The following is a 21,155-nucleotide window of genomic DNA, read 5'->3' on the forward strand; positions in this document are numbered from 1 at the left end:
TATTTCGATATAGAAATTCCACAATGTTCACAGATCCGCAGAGTTATTTAAATACTAAATTAAACATACCATACTTAATTCTGCCATTGCCATTATGGAATAAATTTATTTTTTCGAAAATAGGTGACTTTGGAGACAAATCCCGATTCGGGTCGATTTATATTTTTAAATTATGATTTCTTTCCGAAGACATCCGATCTACGAGAATTTCTTTCTGATCTATGAACTATTTCCGAAGTGAAAATCAAAATGTCAGAAAAAAACTTATTTTAAAATAAAATTGTGGTTTATTCTCAATAAAAATAATATATTGTAGGTATTCAGATATAGTTAAAAATATATATGAAAATGCCACAACAACCATAAGTCTACATTCAGCAACTAATAAAATAAAGATAAAAAGGGGAGTCAGGCAAGGTGATACCATGTCACCAAAGCTGTTCATTACCGTTCTTGAATATGCATTTAAAAGACTAACATGGCAACAGAAAGGAATATCCATCGATGGAGAAAGATTAAACCATCTACGTTTTGCAGACGATATCGTGCTTCTGTCAGATAATCTGGGAGAGATCAAAGACATGCTCCAAGAACTAAATGACATACTACAAGAAACTGGGCTGGAGATAAATTTCGAGAAAACCAAAATGATGACCAATATGGTTCCCAGAGAAGAGATGCAGATCAATAACAACAAGGTAGAATTAATCGATAAATACACATACTTGGGTCATGAAATTAGAATAACCAGAGACAACCAAACCTGCGAGCTAAATAGACGAATCACGTTGGGATGGGCGGCATATGGAAGGATGAGAGACATTTTTAAAACAAATACCCCAATTCACCTGAAAAGGAAGGCATTTAACCAATGCATCTTACCAGTCTTGACCTACGGAGCAGAGACCCTAACTTTAACGAAAGCTACTGCCGAAAAACTGAGGGTAACACAAAGGCGAATGGAGAGATCAATGCTGGGGCTGGCCTTGAAAAATCGCGTGAGAAATGAGGAGATACGCCGACGAACTGGCGTAGACGATATTATACTGCGAATCAATAAACAAAAGTGGAGGTGGACTGGACATGTTGCTAGAATGGAAGACGGAAGATGGACGAAGACAGTATTGGAGTGGAGACCAAGAGCCGACAAGCGAAGTCGAGGCAGACCACCCACCCGATGGACCGACGACCTAAGGAGAATAGAAACAAACTGGATTGCAGCAGCTAGAGATAGAGAGAACTGGAGACGTTTGGAGGAGGCCTATATCCAACAATGGATGTGAAAATGGGGCTGGATGATAATGATGATTAAGATACCATAACAAATTAGCTTCAGAGCAATCATAAAATTTAGAAGATTTAAAACATAGAATTTCCACAATGTTCAAGAAGATTGTATATACCAAAATACCAAATCACCAACATTTTTGGGTTGACATTTCAAATAAAAGGCTAGGTGTACTCTTTTCTACAGAATCCTATATTTCGTTAGTAGTCACTAAAATCATCAGGGATGCTATAATAATGTTTAAAGTTAGAATGGTGAAATTAAGTATTTAAAAAAAAAACAAACTTACTAGGTTGAGTTTGTCGTCAAAGATGTTACATACACATACTATAAGTAGCATTTACAAAGAGTATTGTACAATGTACTTTTTAATAGTTAACACTGTTTTACTAGCTATTTTCAGGTATAATTGGTTTTTTACAATCCGTATAAGCTTTGGCGTAATCTCCCTAATGCATGGTAAATAGATGAATGTAATTACCTCTGAAATGTCACCAGTATCCTTGTTTGCTGCATTTTCATTATGAATTGAGTTATTTACAATAGCTGTTGTGCTAGATGAAGTGTTAAATAATAGGTGGTTTAACATTAGAGGAGGGTAAGAATTCTCTAAAAGCAGGTTTTATAATTTTTTTAGATTAGTTTTGTGGAAATATTCGTTAGCAATCCGTTCGATCCAAGTTCGCATTTGCTTTACCAAGTTAACCTTTACTGAGTGTTTATGGTAAGACCAATAATATACCAAACTAATCTAAAACAACTATATACCCTCTTTTTGGACAATTTTTACCTTCCTGTAATGGTAAACGACCTATTATTTAACATTCTATCTAGCACAATAGCTATTGTAAATAACTCAATTCATAATGAAAATGCAACAAACAAGAATAATGGTGACATTCCCGAGGTATTACTATTTTATTTATTTTATAATATTTTTCTTACTACTCATTTTATTGTACTCATGATCTTCGTTGAAAAATTGATTTCAGTTTGATTTATTTATTTATTGGAATTTATCTACTTATTTCCAACTGTATAACCCCAAGCCTGTAAAATATTTCTGTTTATTGGAAAAGAACTTACCCCACTAATTAAGGAGCTAGTTAAGTACGTATTATCAGTATGTACCCCGTAAAACACTTGCTGATCGACTTATCGGACCTTGCTTTTTTATCTAATATCTAGCCCAGTCTGGTTATACAAAAATCATCGATTTCACGGCAAAATGTTTCGCAGATATCTGAAGCTTTTAAGACATAGGTGGGGGTTACTAGATGACGAATAGATAAAAAGATACTCCTATTTTTACCTTGCGTTTTTTTTTAAACAATAATTTATGGTCAGAATTTGATTTTTTATCTATAAGTTTTTTCCCTTATAATTTAAATAAACAATATTTATACCATTTTTTTATATCAAGAATATCTTTTTTTTTCCCGTTTTTTCAATTAAAATTGATAAATAATTTACGGAGATATTTGCAAAAAAGCAGTTTTTTTGCACTAATTTATAAATTTAATTAATTTTTTATTAACAAAATAAAATGATATTAATACATTTTAACATTGAGGAATTACCGTCCTTTAAATTTGTGCGAAATTTCCCCCCGATCGGTCAAATAGTTTAAAAGTTATTCAATTTGTTTATCCCTGGGACTAATTATTTAAACCATTGATCTTGCCCTATGAATGATGCTAGACACATTTAACAAATTTCATAGGATTCTTTAAGACTTATACTATCTCAGAAGTTAAATGAATATTGAGTTTTCATCGAAATTATTTACAAAATAAACGTTTGAAAAAGGGGTATGTTTTTTACTTATAAACAATTGTAATAACTTCTATATTTTTCAAGCTACAGACTTGTACGTACAACCATTAGATAGCTGGTAAAAAAACTCACATTTAACAAAAAAAATAAACCTTCTATGAAGAATAGGAACGAAGTTAGCGACAATTTTTTTGTTAATTATATCTCCATTGTTTATAAACATTAAGAAGTAAAATTTGCACAAATTTTGAATGAAAATCTAAACTTTATATTGAATTTTATAGCTATAAAATTCATCCAATTTTTCGAAACTTAAAACCTTTCGAAACGAAGTTACTTTCGAAAGATCGACATAGGAAAGTGGAGGGGAAACTGTTTTAGCTCCTTGCTGCAAAATTTAATATTATGGTTACGGATTTATCATTCAAAAGCTTCAACAGTTCTGTAGGAATTTCATCAGGTCGATTTGCTTTTCCATTTTTAGCGTTTCTTATTGCGTATTCTACTTATTTGTTCAATCACAAATTAACCCTTCAATTTGTAATCTCACATTTTTTCTTAACTTCTTAATCTATTATAGTTTCACCGTGTATTTACCTACAACTAAATAAATTGCCGAATAATATATTTTCTAATTGAACTTCCTAAGTGTCGCAATTAAGGCGTAGATTAAATTGTAGGGTAAGCAAAGTTTGTTGGAATGGTATGATCGGAATCAATAACCTCTATGCTGAGGTATGAATTATTTGTGAGATTATAAATTGGGGATTTGAGCTCATGTGAGCGCAGTCTTCAACAGTCAATCATAAGTAGTTACCTAACGAACATCATATTGTATAATTACCAGTAGCTGTCAATAAATCAACACTTTTACTCCACAACTTCAACTTTATTATACCTATCATCGTCGACCGACAAGAAGCGGACAAAGGGGCATTTACAAACCGATTCGAACCTCAAATCCAAGTTCGAAATTTTCCATCTTCTTTCAATATGTCTGGCCCAGTTGCATTGATTATCTGAGTTAAGTTGTTTCTATCGTCTTCAAATAATTCATTCCGGTATTCTGTCCATCTTTTTATTTTATTCTCTAGATCTACAATAAGATTTCCATCTTTGTCTTTAAGTTTACCTATTTGGCATTTCTTTATGCTTCCTGTTATCTCTTTTACTTTTTTGTGCATATTGAACGCATCGTACTTTTTCTTATAGGTTTCCATTTCTTCACATTGTTCTTTAATCCACTCCTCTTTGGCTTCTTTTATTCTCTTTTTTATGTGTTTATTTGTTTCTTTGTATTTGTCTGGGTAATTCTTCATCTTTCTTCTTTGTTCCATCAAGTCTAGTATATCTTGTGTCATCCACCCCTTATTCTTTGTTGTTGTTTTTGTAAGATGTTTCTTTCCTGCTGTTTGTATAGCTGTATTTATGTAGGTACTTTAATTTTTGGTTAACGTTGTTTGTATCGTTAATTTGTTGCTGCACTGATCGGAGGTTTTCATTTATTTCTTCTCCTGTTTCTTGTCGTATATTTTTGTTTCTAAGTTTATTTAAATCTAGTGACTTTCTGTGTGGTCTTCTAATCTTTTTTGGTCTCGCCTCTATCACAGTAACTACCGGGTTATGATCTGAGCCTATATCAGCTCCTGGGTACGTCTTAGTACATTTAACAGCATTATGATACCTCCTTGCTATCATAATGTAGTCTATTTGATTTCTCACTATTTTTTCTTTGGTATGTTGTGGAGATGTCCATGTATATAACCGTCGAGGAGGTAATTTGAAAAAAGTATTTGTTATTACGAAGTCTTCACTTTGGCAAAATTGAATCAATCGATCTCCTCTGTCATTTCTGTTTCCAAGCCCATATTTTCCTACTTGTTCTCCTACCTTACCTTGACCCACCTTGGCATTAAGATCGCCCATTAATATGTTAATGTATGGAAAGACTTAATAAGTGAAGACAAACAACCTGCAACAAAATGGTTCAGACCTGACAGTGAAGTCGAATAAATGAACCAAATTTTAACTTTTAAACCAATGTATGTAAAGAAAATAAAAAAAGTAAAGTTCAATAAACATTGCAAAATTTAATAAGGCAAGTGTTGAAAAAATCGACTTATTTTATCAAAGCAGTAAGGCAGATTAGATTAATATTGTATATCATATTTGTAAGAAAAATAGAATAAAAATCAATATTTTTAATTATAAAAATACAAACAATTATAATTAATATAAGGAATATAATAATATAATGTGTTAAAAATTAACCTGAAATTTAATTTATAAAATATATAAGTATTATTACATCATTGATATAAAATGAAAAAACATATGTTGATTTTCCGGGATTCTCCGAGATTTATGGGGGGTGAAAATTATGTCATCATTATTAATACTGAGACAGACTTCTAGCAAATTAAAAAAAAAGTGAGTATTTAGGGTGAATTTCAAATGGACTCAATTTTTCCGAGTTTTCCCATATTTTCCGGCCAGTGAAAACTATGTAGTTATTCATATTTCGACGAGCTACCCCAGAATAAAAAAAAGAAGCTTGCAGCTGCAAAGGAAGCCCAGATAATGTAAATTTTTCCTACGTGTTGCAATTTGAAGTTCCGATGCCGAAAAAAAACGGAGCTGAAACAGATATCCTCTCCACTTTCCTATGTCGATCTTTCGAAAGTACCGTCCTTTCGAAAAATTAGATAAATTTTATAGCTATAAGTTTTAATATAAAGTTTAGATTTTCATTCAAAATTTGTGCAAATTTTACTTCTTAATGTTTATAAACAATGGAGATATGATTTTTTTAAAAATAGTCACTAACTTCGTTCCTATTGGTCATAGAAGGTTTTTTATTTTTTAATGTGAGCTTTTTTACCAGCTATCCAATGGTTGTACGTACAAGTCTGTAGCTTGAAAAATATAGAAGTTATTACAATTGTTTATAAGTAAAAAACATACACCTTTTTCAAACGTTTATTTTGTAAATAATTTCGATGAAAACTCAATATGCATTTAACTTCTGAGATAGTCGAAGTCTTAAAGAAACCTATGAAATTTTCTGAATGTGTCTAGCATCATGCATAGGGCAAGCTCAATAGTTTAAATAATTAGCCTCAGGGATAAACAAATTAAATAACTTATAAAATATTTGACTGATCGGGGGGAAATTTCGCACAAATCTAAAAGATGGTAATTTCTTGATGTTTATTTTGTTAATAAAAAAATTAATAAAATTTATAAATTAGTGCAAAAAAACTGCTTTTTTGCAAATATCTCTGTAAATTATTTATCAATTTTAATTAAAAAAACGGGAAAATAAAGATATTATTGACATAAAAAAATGACATAAATACTGTTTATTTAAAATATAAGGGAAAAAATTTATAGACAAAAAATCAAATTGTGACCATAAATTATTGCTTAAAAAAACGCAAGGTAAAACTAGGAGTATCTTTTCATCTATTCATCATCTAGTATCCCTCACCTATGTCTTAAAAGCTTCAGATATCTGCGAAACATTTTTCTACCTTTTTTTAACCAGACTGGGCTAATACTGATTTATTAACTTTATATTAATATTTATATGTAAAATTATTTTAAATTGGTTAAATCTTACTTTAAATGCTTTAAAATAGTTTTAGTTGGTACTTCTAACTTCTATTTGCATTTCAACTTACTTAAATAATTTAACTGCTCTTTTTTGTTGTAATGTTAATTATTTAATAATTTTCGAGCAATACTATATTTATTAAAACTGTAACAAAATATTGACTACGTTATAGTTTGTTTCCTAAGTAATTTTTGCTATATATATAAACATGAGTTTTTGACTACATATTCCAGAGAGTATAATTTGTACCAAATTTATTTAAACTCCTACAACTAATCATATTTAGTATACGAGCATTGGGAATCGGTTTACTCTCAGCCGCTTCCGCGAAACTCCAATTTAACTAGATTTAAACTCTCCAAAGCTTCTACAGGTTTAAAGTAGTTTGAATCAAAACGTGTATCATATATTCACACTAGTTTTGATTCAGATTTACGCAAAAAGCAACGCTCACTGACTGCTGAGTTTATAGTAGAAGTGAGCCAAATCGTTCCTTTTGATGATTCAATCAGTCCCGTGTTATTAGCGTCTTTTTTATAGGATTTTTTTGTATTAAATTATGATATTTATTATTTTTGGTGTTGCTTTTAAGTTTTCCGTATTTTCCACTTTGATATTATCCGTATGATACAGAAGAATCACTCCAGAATATACGTGAAACCTTTAACAAGATCAGAGAAGAATATCTAATAGAAAATAAAGAGAAGAAGAACAGTTGAATGAATGACAATATACTGCAACTCGTGGAAGAAGCAAGAAAATCGAAGAATAACAAAAGAATGTACAAAAACATTCAGAGACAAATATGAACTGAAATACGAATCCAATCATCAATAAATCCCTATAAAATAGACAAAGCAGCTGGCCGTGATGATATAAGAACAAAACAAATAAAAAAATTCGGCACAATAACAAGCAAATAGCTGGCAGAACTAATGAACAATTGCTTTAAATTTAATAAAGGGCCAAAAATCTGGAGGAAATCCAAAGTCGTAGTCTTCTTGAAACCCGCAAAAAACATTTTAAAGTAATTACTATTTAAATGGGAATAAGCCACAATTAAAGGTTAAAGTACGTTTATTGACGTTTCAATTTCAAATGGATAATTATGCTAAATGAGACCAATTGTGTCGCAAATTCCTCGGCAGAATGTAGTAGGATCCCTTTACCCATATTAAAAGAGGAAGTTATTAAAAGGAAAATACCACTATTAGTAAGCCAGTAACATATAGAAGATACATCATTTATGTTTTTTAAATAACAAACATATAAAATCAGAATTTGGTGTTTATTGAAAGTAAACTAAATGCACGACCAAATACTTACCATGTCGGCATTTTTTTTGCAGTGTTTCTGCCATTAATAGGCCAGAAATTTTCTCTAACAACTGCTAAAAGATGTTGAGCACCTAAGTGAAATTTTAGTTGATGCTTCAAACGAAATACTAATATTGTCAGGTGATGTTTAGCTGGTAACAATATAGGATGTTTTTTATCAAATTTAAAGTTAGAATTACATATTCTTCCACCAACTCTAAGTCGTTTAAGAAAGGATTAAGAGAAATAATTTTACTTTTGGAAAAAATCATTTTTCCCTTTGAAAGATAAGCTAGTTCAGTGGGAAATCCTTCACCTTCCCCATAAGCCATAAAGTGTTCCATAATCCGTGTGTGCGCCATGAACAAGACAATAAAAATAGTTAATAAATAAATGATTGTTCGGAATATGTAAATACGCAGTAGAAATTAAGTGTCCTTGTAGAAATAATATGAATTAGGAAAGTTTGTAGGTATTTCTGATTTTATGTGGGAGTGGTATGCAAATTTCTGATTGGCCGAGAATTTGGAAAGTGTTGAGACGGGTGTGTATAATGGGAGGTTGGATGAATGAATAGATGAGATGAGAGAGTCAGTTAGTTCCAGTTTCTTAAAGTGAATGGTTGGTTTTCGAGGTGGTATCCAGGGGTAGTAAGTGATAAAGAATAAGTTGTGAGTTGGTGAAGTAAGTGTGTCCGACGGTAGCTGATCTGGTACAAATTTGTAAGTAAACTTTTCCTACTTGTATTCTACGTATAAGTTTGGCGAGACGAAAAGAGGCTGGCATCATTGGAAAGGTACGTGCATTCGAAGGAGACGATTGAAGACACTAAATTGCAATATCTTGTTTAATATTGCCAATTACATAGGAGGCTGCTGAGAACTGATAGTTCATTTTGCATAGAACGAGGAATTGGACAACTCAAAGCAGAGGAAGCGTTTCAACGGGAGAAACATTCATAATATATTCAATTTGAGAATTTTGGGTAAAATAATATTATATCATATTAGTAACGTGTGAATAAGTTGTCGATAGTCGAAGGAGATCAAATTTGTTCTGAGAGGGGACACGGAGCTGTGGAGAAAATTGGATAATTCATACAAATTTTTCTTGGTACAATCGATATATCAAAATTGCATTAGGAAGGACACTGAATATTATTTGACTTGTTTATGTAGAATAATAAGCTGGATTTTAGATTGTAATTGTATTATATTATCCATGCATTATTGAAGGTTCACGTACGTAGAACGAATTTTGTTTGATAAACATTGTATGCTAATAATTTTTGAAGGTATTTTAATCAGTTTATTTTATTACATTATCTTCATATCATATTATGTTGTTTTATTTCGTTATTCTTTGGACCTAACCCATCAGCTGTAAAGTATAGATATTGAAGCACGAGTAAAACCTGAGATAACAAAATTGAAAGGTGTGATATAAATCATAAATCAAAAATTTTAGTAATGTTTTATATAAATTTTTTGTAAAGTTTTAAAATTAAAATTCTTGATATCACATTAATATATATGTATATATATATATATATATATATATATATATATATATATATATATATATATATATATATATATATATATATATATATATACATATATATACATATATATTGTGCACAATCCACTGTTACTGCGTTTATTTAGCTATTGTTCTGCTCTAGTAGAAACCAGAACAAAATGTTTCAAATCGAATGCAGATGGTAAAACTAAGAATCGATTCTAAGTGCTTTATCGTTAATACCGAAGGATATATTTAGGACTGGCTCACCTCTACTTGGCAATAAGGTATGCTGTTGAATAAGTGATGCGAAATGTATCATTAAAAGTTGAACCTTTTCCGTTACTTGTTAAATTTATGCTGATATAAAACTTTTAATTGGTATAGGGAGTGGTGTTCACCACTAATTAAAAGTATATCTATTGTTTTTTATGCTTTTTTTACTACCCCATAAAATATGGTCCAAGTCATGGCAGCGGAAGAATTAACGACCTTTCAGATATTTCTCTGGTTTATGTTATACAACATTATGATGCACTCATCTTTCACGAGCGGCGTAAAAACTTTGGAATTTGTAATGATAATTCGCTCTTGTAAAGTTATCATAAATTTCAAATTGGCAAAGGATTGACTAATTAACTTTATCGCTACTTGTATTCATAAGGTTGGTATACCGTCAAACATTTTATGCGAGTATTTCAAAAACTAATGTATTTTGCTTGTCACTTTGTGTGTAAAGTTATTTTTTTTAACACGCAGCGAGTAGGTGCCAAGACAATAAGCTGTTTGACTAAAATAAAGAAGAAGTAAAAGGTACTTATATCACCAAATTTAAACCAATATAGAAAATAAACAAGTGCAAACCAACTACAAAAGTTGATTTTTATGTTTGGAATAATTAGAAAAATTTTCAAGCATCTACTTGTTATTTACTAACAAATATCAACAATACAATATTAACAATATTAAAAAATAATTATTGATTAGTAGTAGAGAGATATCGAAGAAAATCGTAATTAATATGGCCATGAAGTCACATATTAATACAGCTTTTTGGTAGTTTAGCATAGCGCTTCTAACGCTCTGAATAACGTGACATATGGATTACGATCGTTAATATATTTTGTTTTTATTACGTACTATAATTTTATACCTTGTTTTTGGTTATAAACTTAATATTTTTCAAGATTTTTTAAGGTTCAATTAAATAAATGCTGTTCAACACAGAGCAAAAAAACAAAACTTGATACGACTTGGTAGTTTAGTCACCGCTCTCTGGTACGGTAGAGTAGTCGCCAAATACGAACAACCAAGGGCACGCATTTACGATACTTCGAACACGCTCACCGGTAGATACAATGGACTACCTAAGCAGAGAACAACCGAACACACGAACCGAGAGACAAACCGAACTGTGTTCGGTTTTTCTATGACCTAAGCTCTAAAGCTACGGTTTGTTAGAACAGTGCGCAGCGCACAGCATACACGTACTGCAGAATCTGTTGTACTCGACTTACGGCAGTTTTGGTTGAGTCGGTTTGTTAGATTAATTCGCATAAATATTCTGTCGCTCTGAAAATAAGTTTAGAAATTAGTACCTAACCTAACCTTCTTACCTATGGAAATTTTTTTCACGTTTATTCTCTCAAAAGTTGTACGTTTAAAAAAATGAATTCTCGCAAACTTATTTAAATAATTTTATTACTCCAAGAAGAGGAGAAAGAAGAAGAGTTGATAACGTTAAATCTAAATAAAAGAAATAAAAATGTAAACGAAATTTTTTTATGTCTTAATACAGAAGGTGCTTTTAAATTAATAATCGAAGAAACATTGTTTAAACGGAGGAAAAATTTCGAGAATATTTAAGACTTTCCAGGGATTTATTTGGAACTGTCTTACAATTTGTACTAGATCCACTAGTCTTTTATCTTGTCAAGAGAAAATTTAGTAGGCATTAATTATTACAATAATAATAACTATATAAAAATACAATTATAATTTCGGTATAGATGTGTACGATGTGAGCTCAGCTGAACGTTTGCGTCCAAATCAAATGGCAGTTGATTTCAGCGCACACCGTCGACGTACACGTCTATCGCTCTGCTGGGCGCGCAGCTCAGCAGAACCTAACAAACCGTTATCATAGAGAACAATTTCTTTGATTTTGACGAACGTACGCGGCGTTCGACTGACTGTGAGTTATGCGTCGCTCACTGTTCTAACAAACCATAGCTTAACGTCACAATGGGTGGGGAGGTTAAAAATCTTTCAAAACAAATCTGTTTTACATGGATTTCTTCCATAAGAAGTTGGAAATGTTGGTTTTTTAAATATTTTAAAGAATAAGTAAGGATTTTTGGTTCTGAACATTTATTCTGTGCGATTGGTTTTATTTGTTGTTCGTGAATTTGTGAGGTAAGAATATCAAAGTATTAAGATATTTGCTGTCAAAGTTCATATTTTAAGGTTATATTATGTTTGATTAAAACTTTAATTATTTTTTCTTTATTTCAAGGTATTTTGTTGTTGTTTTTATCAGGTTATTTCAAAATTAATCAATAAATCATTGAATTTATTTACGACGTTGAAAATATTTCAAATAAAAAATTAGAGAATCGGGGACATCCCCCCAGACATCTGTTAGCAAAGGCCATTCTATCGACTTATCAAAGACAACAATCTAATCCTAGATTTCGACTCAATAAAAGTCTTCCCAACCCAAAAGACAGCTTCCGTACGAACCACCAATCTTCTAGACCTCAAAGATCTCACGGCAAAACTTCCACATATTACCCGAGAGAGCGATATTTCTATAAATTCAGATTCCAAATCTAATCATCATCAGCCGTTTTAAGTCCACTGCTGGACATAGGCCTCCCGTAAATAATTCCAATGCATTCTATCTTGGTCTCTGCAGGTCATCATGCAGGGTAGAGTCGATGGCAAAAAGGGAATAGGTAGAAAGAGGAAGTCATGGCTGCGAAATATTCGATACTGGACAAACATGACTGTAGACGAATTATTCCACGTTGCAAAAGATAGAGAAGCCTTTAAAAATGTGGTCGCCAACCTCCGTTAATGGGGACGGCATAGGAAGAAGAAGATTCTATCTTGAGCACCCTGAATCCAGTTGTGTTGAATGCGCTTGATGCCATCTGACCACCTTGTTCGAAGACGTCCTCGATTACGATAAGCATCGTGTCTAGGTTTCTATTCCAGAATTTTCTTTGTCGACCTTCCATCTTTTAATCTGGCAACATACCCCGCCAAGTTCCATTTCAATATTGTAATCCTTTGAACTGCGTCAGTAACTCCAGTTTTTCTCCTAATTATTGTATTTGATACTGTCTCTGAGTGATATATTCAGCATTGACCTCTCCATCGCGCTTTGTACCACTTGTATTTTATTGATTACTTCAAATTTAAAAGCCCAGCTAATTCGCAACTCGTTCTAAATTATCAACAAAAATTTCATTTAGTCATCAAAAAATCATCGAGGATAATCTATCCGAAAACAAATTCCCATTCACCAAAATAGATCGTATAATTGCCCGCTCTACAAATCAACCCATTTCTTTCATTGAGTTTTCACAAACTCTGAAACTAAATTCGCTGATGTACTCTCGAATGGTATTAAGATAGAAGGAGAACGATTGAAATGCGAGATTCCAAAATCAAGCAATTCCGTTCCGGTTCGACTAAAATACTGTTCGAAATCCTGCAAAAGCAGACCATTCAGCAACGAATGCCTCGAAAAATCAATTATCTGTCCATGCTGTGGACAACAACACAGGTCTACTGCATGCCCCACGATAGATGTTCCCAAATGTCCGAACTGTAATGGAGGTCACCCGGCATTTTTAGAAAAATGCCCACACCAAAGAATCAAACCAAAAGACACAAAAAAAAAACACAACCCGTACATATTTCCAAGCAAATCCCCTCATACGACCTATCCTCGGACATGAAATCCCTAATCCACTTTACATCCGCGATCCTCTTCAATGTCTTCCCTGAAAAGAGGAGTGACACAATCCGCTATTTAAATCAAATGTCCAATGTACTGTATGAGTATGCAATATCAACCTCCTGCTACAATTCCATACACCAAACCTTCACTTAACTCCGCAGATAGTCACACAATACAAAACACACACATTCATTATTCATATATACACTTATCATTTACCCACACATACACTTTACCTCCACCCAAGCTCACAAATCATAAACATACAAAAACCAAAAAATAAACAAGCCAACAACACACAACCAATAACTACACAAACCCGCAAAATCTACACACACCAAACACTAAAGAGTGAACACCCCGCATTCAAAATTACAACGACAGGGGGAGATTGGTTTTCTTTGGTTTCCCAATCTCATTGCACAACTACACCTGCTCCTAGGTATAGGACACAGCCACAGCTATCCTCCACGCATTTAAACCGAACAAAACAAAAAGGCCAACAATCTGAAAAGGACCATTTTTCGAACAGAACTTGTACTTATTTGCGGGCTTGGTCCAACCGGTACCCAAAGGCAGGAAATCTTTCTGACACTACTGCTTTACAGCCACTACTTAGTTCCAGAGAGCGGCAATATGTAGATTGACATTTACCCAATAAAAAAACCCACCCTTGAAGAGGCAACACAGCCTAAACAAGGTAAAAACACGTATTCATTCATAGTTGCAGTATTTTTTCTAGAATCTTTTTTGAGACTTTAGTCACCTCGGCTCTTTCCTTAATCAAGTCGTTTCTGATCCTGTCCCTTCTAGTCTTACCCAACAGCCGCCGTGACATTTTTATTTCAGCTACCTCCATCTTCTTTGCCTGAATCTTACTTACAAGCCACACTTCATCGCCGCATACCAACGCAGGTCTCACCACACTCTTCTATATCTTTTCTTTCAACCCTCTTTCAATCCCAAAGTACCCCGCTCATTCGCGTCCAGTTAAACCAACCAGCCTTCCTGTGGACAACTTCTCGATTTAGTGCCACATTTTCCATTATGTAGGAGCCAAGGTATTTAAATTCTTCTAGTCGTTCAACTCCCTTTATCCAAGCGATTCTATACACCCAACCATTCCTCTTACTCCCAACCACATAAACTCCATTTTCAACCTACTAACCTTAAGTCCACCCTCTTAAATAGCATTTCTCCAACACCCCAACTTCTCCTCCAACATTTCTTTGCTCTCCCCTACCAATACGATATCATCCGCAAATAGCATTGACCTAGGAGACCCCTTTCTTACTTTTTCTGTCAGTACATCCACAACAAGATTAAACAGGTAGGGATTTAGTGAAGAGCCTTAATGCAAACCAACCATCAGTGGAAAACTTACGTACTTCTTTCAGCGCACTTTGCTACCGTCTTTGCTACCTTGTACATATTCTTATCTTCCTCTCTTTTAGACCTGTCATACCTCTTTCTAGCCTCTTTCTTTCCTCTAACCTTCTGTTGCACTTCATCGTTCCACCACCAAGTTTCTTTGTCTATATGTCCCTTTACCAGATGTGTTTTCTAGCACTTCCTCTCCCACTCGCACCACAACTTTATTGTTGTCTTTATCACTTTCCGGTTGGTAACCTCTTTTAGCTAAGTTCTTCTACACAACACAAAATCTACCTGACTTTCCCTTCCCCGCTACTATAGGTAACATACTGGTCTTTAGTCTTCCTAAAGAACGTATTAATGACAGTAAACTCATATGCCACTGTAAAGTCAATCACACATCTATTTTCTTTTTAATTTGATCGACAGGATTAAACTTAAAATTTCGTTTAATCGAAAACAAAGATTTTGTAGTTAACCACTTTTGGAACCAGGCCATCGATATGTTTATAGAGGAGTATAAAAAATACAATAATAATGTTCATACAATTTACAGTTATCAAACAAATAAAAATTATTAAACTGGCATTTTAAAAATTACTTTATACTTAACAACAAATTTTTTTTTAACTTGGTTTTGAATCTTTAATGTTGCTTATAGCTTTCACTCTTGAAGGTATACATATATCTTTACAAATCAACTGTTAAACAAATTCATGACACGCTAGCTTTGTTGTAATATGAAAAATTGTTCGATAATCAATTCCTAATATTTTTTTATTAAATTTTACCATTTCACCTCTTCTAACATAAAATATGATTGTCACTTATTCCAAATTGTCTTCAAACCACGAATATAATTTTAAAATCTACCTCTGCATGTAAATATTTACTAAGATAATCATAGAAAAATACATTATTCTATTCAAACTTTTTTCGTAAAAATTAAATGTGCCAAATCTGCGTGCCATTGAATATTGAAAGGAATCTCATAATAATCTACGAGCATACTGATTTTAGAAAATAGTGCCAGTCCGCTATGAATTTCTGTCCATCTACCATTTTTAATGACTATCATACTTGTCAATCTCATAGAAGCAGTAAACTGGTGCCGTAGATCAATTATAGAAAAATTTAATAACTGAAGTTTCACGTTTTAAAAAATAGTTGGTGGAGGAAGGATTTAAGCCATCCCAAGCATACTTGTAGCTAAAAGTTGAGTAGTATTTTTTAATGGTTCATTTAAAAATGGTAGGGTACGTTTAGTGAACACGATTTGTTTATGTAAATGATAAAAAAACCAGTTAGGATATTACATAAAATAAATTTGAATATAAAAAAAAAGACTTACATAATTATGACTAGAACCATTATACTCCCCGTCCTCTTTCACAATTTCCTCGATGTTTTCAATTGGACCATTTACTACTGGATAGACATTTGTTTTTCCATATTCCACCCCACTAACATCTACTGGGCCTTCAATCACTATCGCCTTAACAGTCGCTATAGGAATTCTGTACACAAAGGCACATACGTGTCGACCATTTATCGCGATCAGGAATTCAGTATCAGCTACAACTATGTCGATGTGAATTTTTTTATTTCGAGAAAGTTCGAACTTCGTTATTGACGTTACCTCTTCCGAGCCCCAATGATCTTTTATACGCGAATTCCTTACAACATACCTGCAAATTAAAATGAATACAAACATTTTAATGTCAGAATAATAGTTTTACTGTTATTTTCGGAACATAAATTAGATATATTCTAACGTTTAAAAAAAGAGGGTTTAGTAGGCGGTACTCTAGACTGCCGCAAAGCTTTATATTAATCAACAAAATTGCTTTTTCAATCAAAAAAACGTTTTTTTAATCTTCACTTGTTAATAACTAATTAAGTCCAAAAAATCGACTACAGGAAACACATAGGCAATTGTTACAAAAGTCCATACTACTCAAAACAACTGTCGCTTGCCTTGCCGGTTTAGTGTCACAAACAGGCTATTTTTTTTTGCTTTTTTCCCTGGTCTATAACTATTATCTTGCAGTCCTTACAATCAAGTACTTATCGTCTTTTCTTGCCGTGAACTAATCTATTTGGGAGTAATTTTGTGCACTTTTGTGTCCCACTATTTAGTTGTCACTAATTTTTTCATATTTTAGTGATCCTTACGACCTTAATAGGTCATATAAGATGTATAAAAACAGATTAATTACGTTTTTAAACTTAGAATAATATACATAATACATAATAATATACATAATAATAATAATACATTAGCAGTCAAACACCTGAATTTATTAGATATTTTAATTTGTTCCAATATATAGTTTTTAGGGTTCGTATTAAAAATATTCAATTTTACAAATATGTATTTAGCTATCTTGACAAAATCTTTTTTTTTTCCCTTATATGACGCATCAACCACGCAGGGTTATTAGCGTGTATGGATTGTGATACAGAGTTAGAACTTAACAATAGAATATTAACTATAGCAATACATTAATAGAAATAAACCTAGATCTATACACAGTAAAATATTAGATTTTTGATATCAGCTTGCAGTCTTTGAGAAAGGCGAATATATTTTTAGTATTACTGTCTTTTCCAAGAGCACTGTTTAATGTTGATGGTATGTTATATATTTTTCGTTGCACACCGTACTTGGGGCACTGCAATAAACAATGTTTTACCGTTAAGGCACTTTTACACATGTCACACACAGGTTTATCAGTACGTTTTAGTAGGTAGTCGTGTGTTAACCGAGTATGGCCAATCCGCCAATACTTGTCTTCTATTGTTAAATTTTGGGAATTTTTTATGATTCTTATCAACTTCGTACAGCTTGGTTGGGGAGTTCTTCCATGTATCCTGCCATATTGAATTAATCCTTTCCCTAAAGAATGCTTTCAGATCGGTGTGAAAAACTTCCGTATTGTCTTCTGCGTTTGGGTTAGTAGGTGCATTTTTTGCTATTTTATCTAGAAGCTCGTTTCCTTCGATTCCAGTATGTGACGGTACCCATATAAAATTAACTTTAATGTTCATATTTTCTGCATGTTTTAGTTCCTTTTTAATGAGAAGGAGTAGTGGATGATTACAGTAGACTTTGTTTAATGCCATTATTGAGCTGAGAAAATCTGTAATAATGATATTTTTTTTTACTTTTGTTAACTATCAGAACTAGTGCTTTTAGTATCGCATACAGTTCAGCTGAGAACGTTGTTGTATATGAAGGTAATTTGTAAGCTTCTGTATAATCTGATGAGTAGATTGCTGCCCCAGTTTGGTCTTCGTTTTTGGAGGCATCGGTGTAAACTTTGAAACAGCTACCATATTTGCTTAATATTTTTAGAAATTCTGGATTAATTTGACTTGCTGGCGTTTCTGATTTGTTTAGGCGCAATAAGCTGGTGTCAGTAGAGGGAAGTCGAATTGTCCAAGGAGGAGGGGTTTGAATTGAGGAGATATCGTAGGTGTCTGGAAAATGGATACCCATTGTTAAGTAGGTATGTAGGCGGTAATAGAAAGGGTGATCAGTTCGATTTGAAGTTTGGAAACAACTTTTGAAGCGGTCAGCGAATACGTTGTGTATAACAGGATTATCTTGATTAGACGATACTGCTGCGGCATAAGAAAGACTTAGATATTGTCTTCTAAATGCGAGTGGAATCTCTCCAGTTTCCCAGTATAGAGTTTGTATTGGACTTGTGTAGTGTGCTCCTAAGGAAATTCGGAGGCCTGTATTTTGAATAACATCTATTGTTTTTAAATACGATTTTTTGGAGGAGTTGTAAACAATTGAGCCGTAGTCCAGTTTGGAGCATACTAAAACCTTGTAGATATGTAGTAATGTAGAAGAGTCGGCGCCCCATTTTTTGTTTGCGAGTGATCGTAACAAATTTATTTCAGGCTGACATGTCTTTTTTAAATATTCTAAATGTTGCTTCCCAGTTAGTTTTTGGTCAAAGATCATACCAAGAAATCTAACTTCGTCTACATATTTAAGCCGTTCTCCATTTAAATATAAGTTCTTAGGTTGTATTTGGTGACTTTTAGGATTCTATTTTTCTACCGAGACTCGTTAATTTTTTTGAACCCCATAAAGGGTTAGGTGCGTTGAAGTCTCCGACAATTAGTCGTAGAATAGGTATTTGATCTAATAGGTCCGATATTTCGTTATGGTTAAGTTCTTGGTTAGGGGGAATGTATATGTTGCATACGGAAAAGGTAGTTACGTCTTTGATTCTGACTGCAATTGCCTCGAGGTTTGTTTTTAATGGTATTTCTATACTATCAATGTCGTTCTTTATGTATATCGCTACTCCTCCGCTGGCTATTTTAGCATGTTGTCGATTTTTAAAGAAACAATTAAAGTTTTTTAGTTTATATACAGTGTTGCTTTTAAAATTAGTTTCTTGTAAACATAGAATCATTGATCTGTATTTTGAGATTAATATTTGCAACATTTCTAAATGGGTGTAATACCCATTTAGATTCCATTGAATTAAACTGCTGAATACTATTATTATGTTAGTATGTGTCTACAGAGGTATCGCTGTCTGCCTCGATATGGAAGTTTGGATCAATTTGTCGAAGAATTTTATTTCTAATTCGGGTGCATCTACTTTTAATTTTTCTGTCATTTAGTTTAGAGTAAATTTTTGTCAGTAAATCTGTGACTTCAGAAATTTCATTGGTATATATTTTTGCGATACTTAGTGGTCCGAAGATCCTGTACAGTTTTCGAAGAAATCTATTGGTTGTTCATAGTTTAAAGGATAATTGGAATTTTGGTCGTTAAATAATTCTTCTGTTGGTTTCAGCATTTCCTCTAGCGTCTTTGTTGGTTTCTTTTATTGGTTTAATTTAGTCTTTTTCTCTTTGTTTTTTGGTAATTCAAAGAGTTGTTCTCATGAAGGAGTTGGGGACGGTGTAGAACGCTCAGAAACTGTGCGTTTTTGTGGTACTGGATCTGTTTCTATTTGATTAGTTAGGAGTTTTGTACTTGGTGTTTTATGTTGCACAGTTTGTTCCTTCAGTTGGGTTTGATTTTGTTGGATGGTACTAGTTACTTCTTTAGTCACCTAATTGTTACTATTATCAATAGCGTTCTGACCGACTTCTATATTGTGAGGTATAGAAGTTGTGTCCCCTGATACAGATACCTTTGCTGGACAGTCTTTTGCTAAGTGCTTGGTGTTTTTGCATATTTGGCAAGTCTGGTTATCTAAAGATAAGTATATTCTATATGATGTTTCCTCATGAGTAATAACAAAAGAATCGGGTAAGGTATGGATGGTTAAAGGGGATATGTAGGTTTGCCGCCTGAAGCTTAATATATGCTGGAATTTAGGACTTGAAGTCCCTATCCGTAGAAATGGTAGGGGTGATAAAAGTTTGACACCAAGTGCTTTCAATTCAGATTCCAAGATTAAGTGTGGAATGGACGGACATACGTTAGAAAGTACTAGTGGTTGGCTGGGGGTGATTAGTCGACGTGCTTGCAAGAATTGTTGATTAGTGCTGATTTTTTCGTGGTTGGTAATAAAATTATCGACCAACTTTTCATTTGCTAAGTAAATGCATATTCTGTTGTTGGATAGCCTTGAACAGAAAATAATGTTGATTGGTCGAATTATTAGGCTTAAACTGTGAAGGTAATCTTCAATTTTAGTGTTGTCTATTGCATCAAACACGATTGCTTGATTTCTTGACGGAAAAATACTAGTAGTTGGTTGTCTGGTAACAGAAGAGTAACTTTTAGGTTGCGCAGGTTGTTACAGGGAGATACTTTATCACCCAAACTGTTCACCTTAGTTTTGGAGGACGTTTTTAAAAACCTAAATTGGAAATATAAGGGAATAAACATCAATGGCCGCTACCTCAGTAATCTACGATTTGCAGATGACATAATCCTGATAGCTACTGACCTACAAGAAATGCAAACCATGCTTTTAGAACTACATACCGAATCTTCTAAAATAGGACTGAAAATGAATTTAAACAAAACAAAAGTCATGCACTCCGAAGACACCGTGACAATAATAAACGATAAAGTTATAGAAAAAGTTGAAGAATATATATACTTAGGACAAAAAAATAATACTAAATAGGGAAATTCAAACTGAAGAAATAAAAAGAAGAAGAAAGTTAGCTTGGGCAGCATTCGGTAAACTGAACTATATACTCAGAAATCAACAAATTCAATTACATCTTAGATCTAAAGTCTTTGATGCATGCATTATTCCGATATTAACTTATGCGGCACAAACATGGACAATCACAAAA

General features: G+C 32.9%; 1 protein-coding gene across 2 annotated transcripts in view; it reads right to left on the minus strand.

Annotated features, from left to right (window-relative positions):
* The window catches only part of LOC140439452 (galectin-8-like), a 138,160-nt gene that overhangs the window by 68,992 nt on the left and 48,013 nt on the right, over positions 1-21,155 (minus strand). For both annotated transcript variants that reach the window (XM_072529366.1, XM_072529367.1), the window contains exon 4: positions 16,213-16,549. In XM_072529366.1, the coding sequence (XP_072385467.1) occupies positions 16,213-16,549 (337 nt within the window). The remainder of the gene's footprint in view (positions 1-16,212; positions 16,550-21,155) is intronic.

Source organism: Diabrotica undecimpunctata, chromosome 4 (assembly GCF_040954645.1).
Source record: "Diabrotica undecimpunctata isolate CICGRU chromosome 4, icDiaUnde3, whole genome shotgun sequence".
Classification (NCBI taxonomy): domain Eukaryota; kingdom Metazoa; phylum Arthropoda; class Insecta; order Coleoptera; family Chrysomelidae; genus Diabrotica; species Diabrotica undecimpunctata.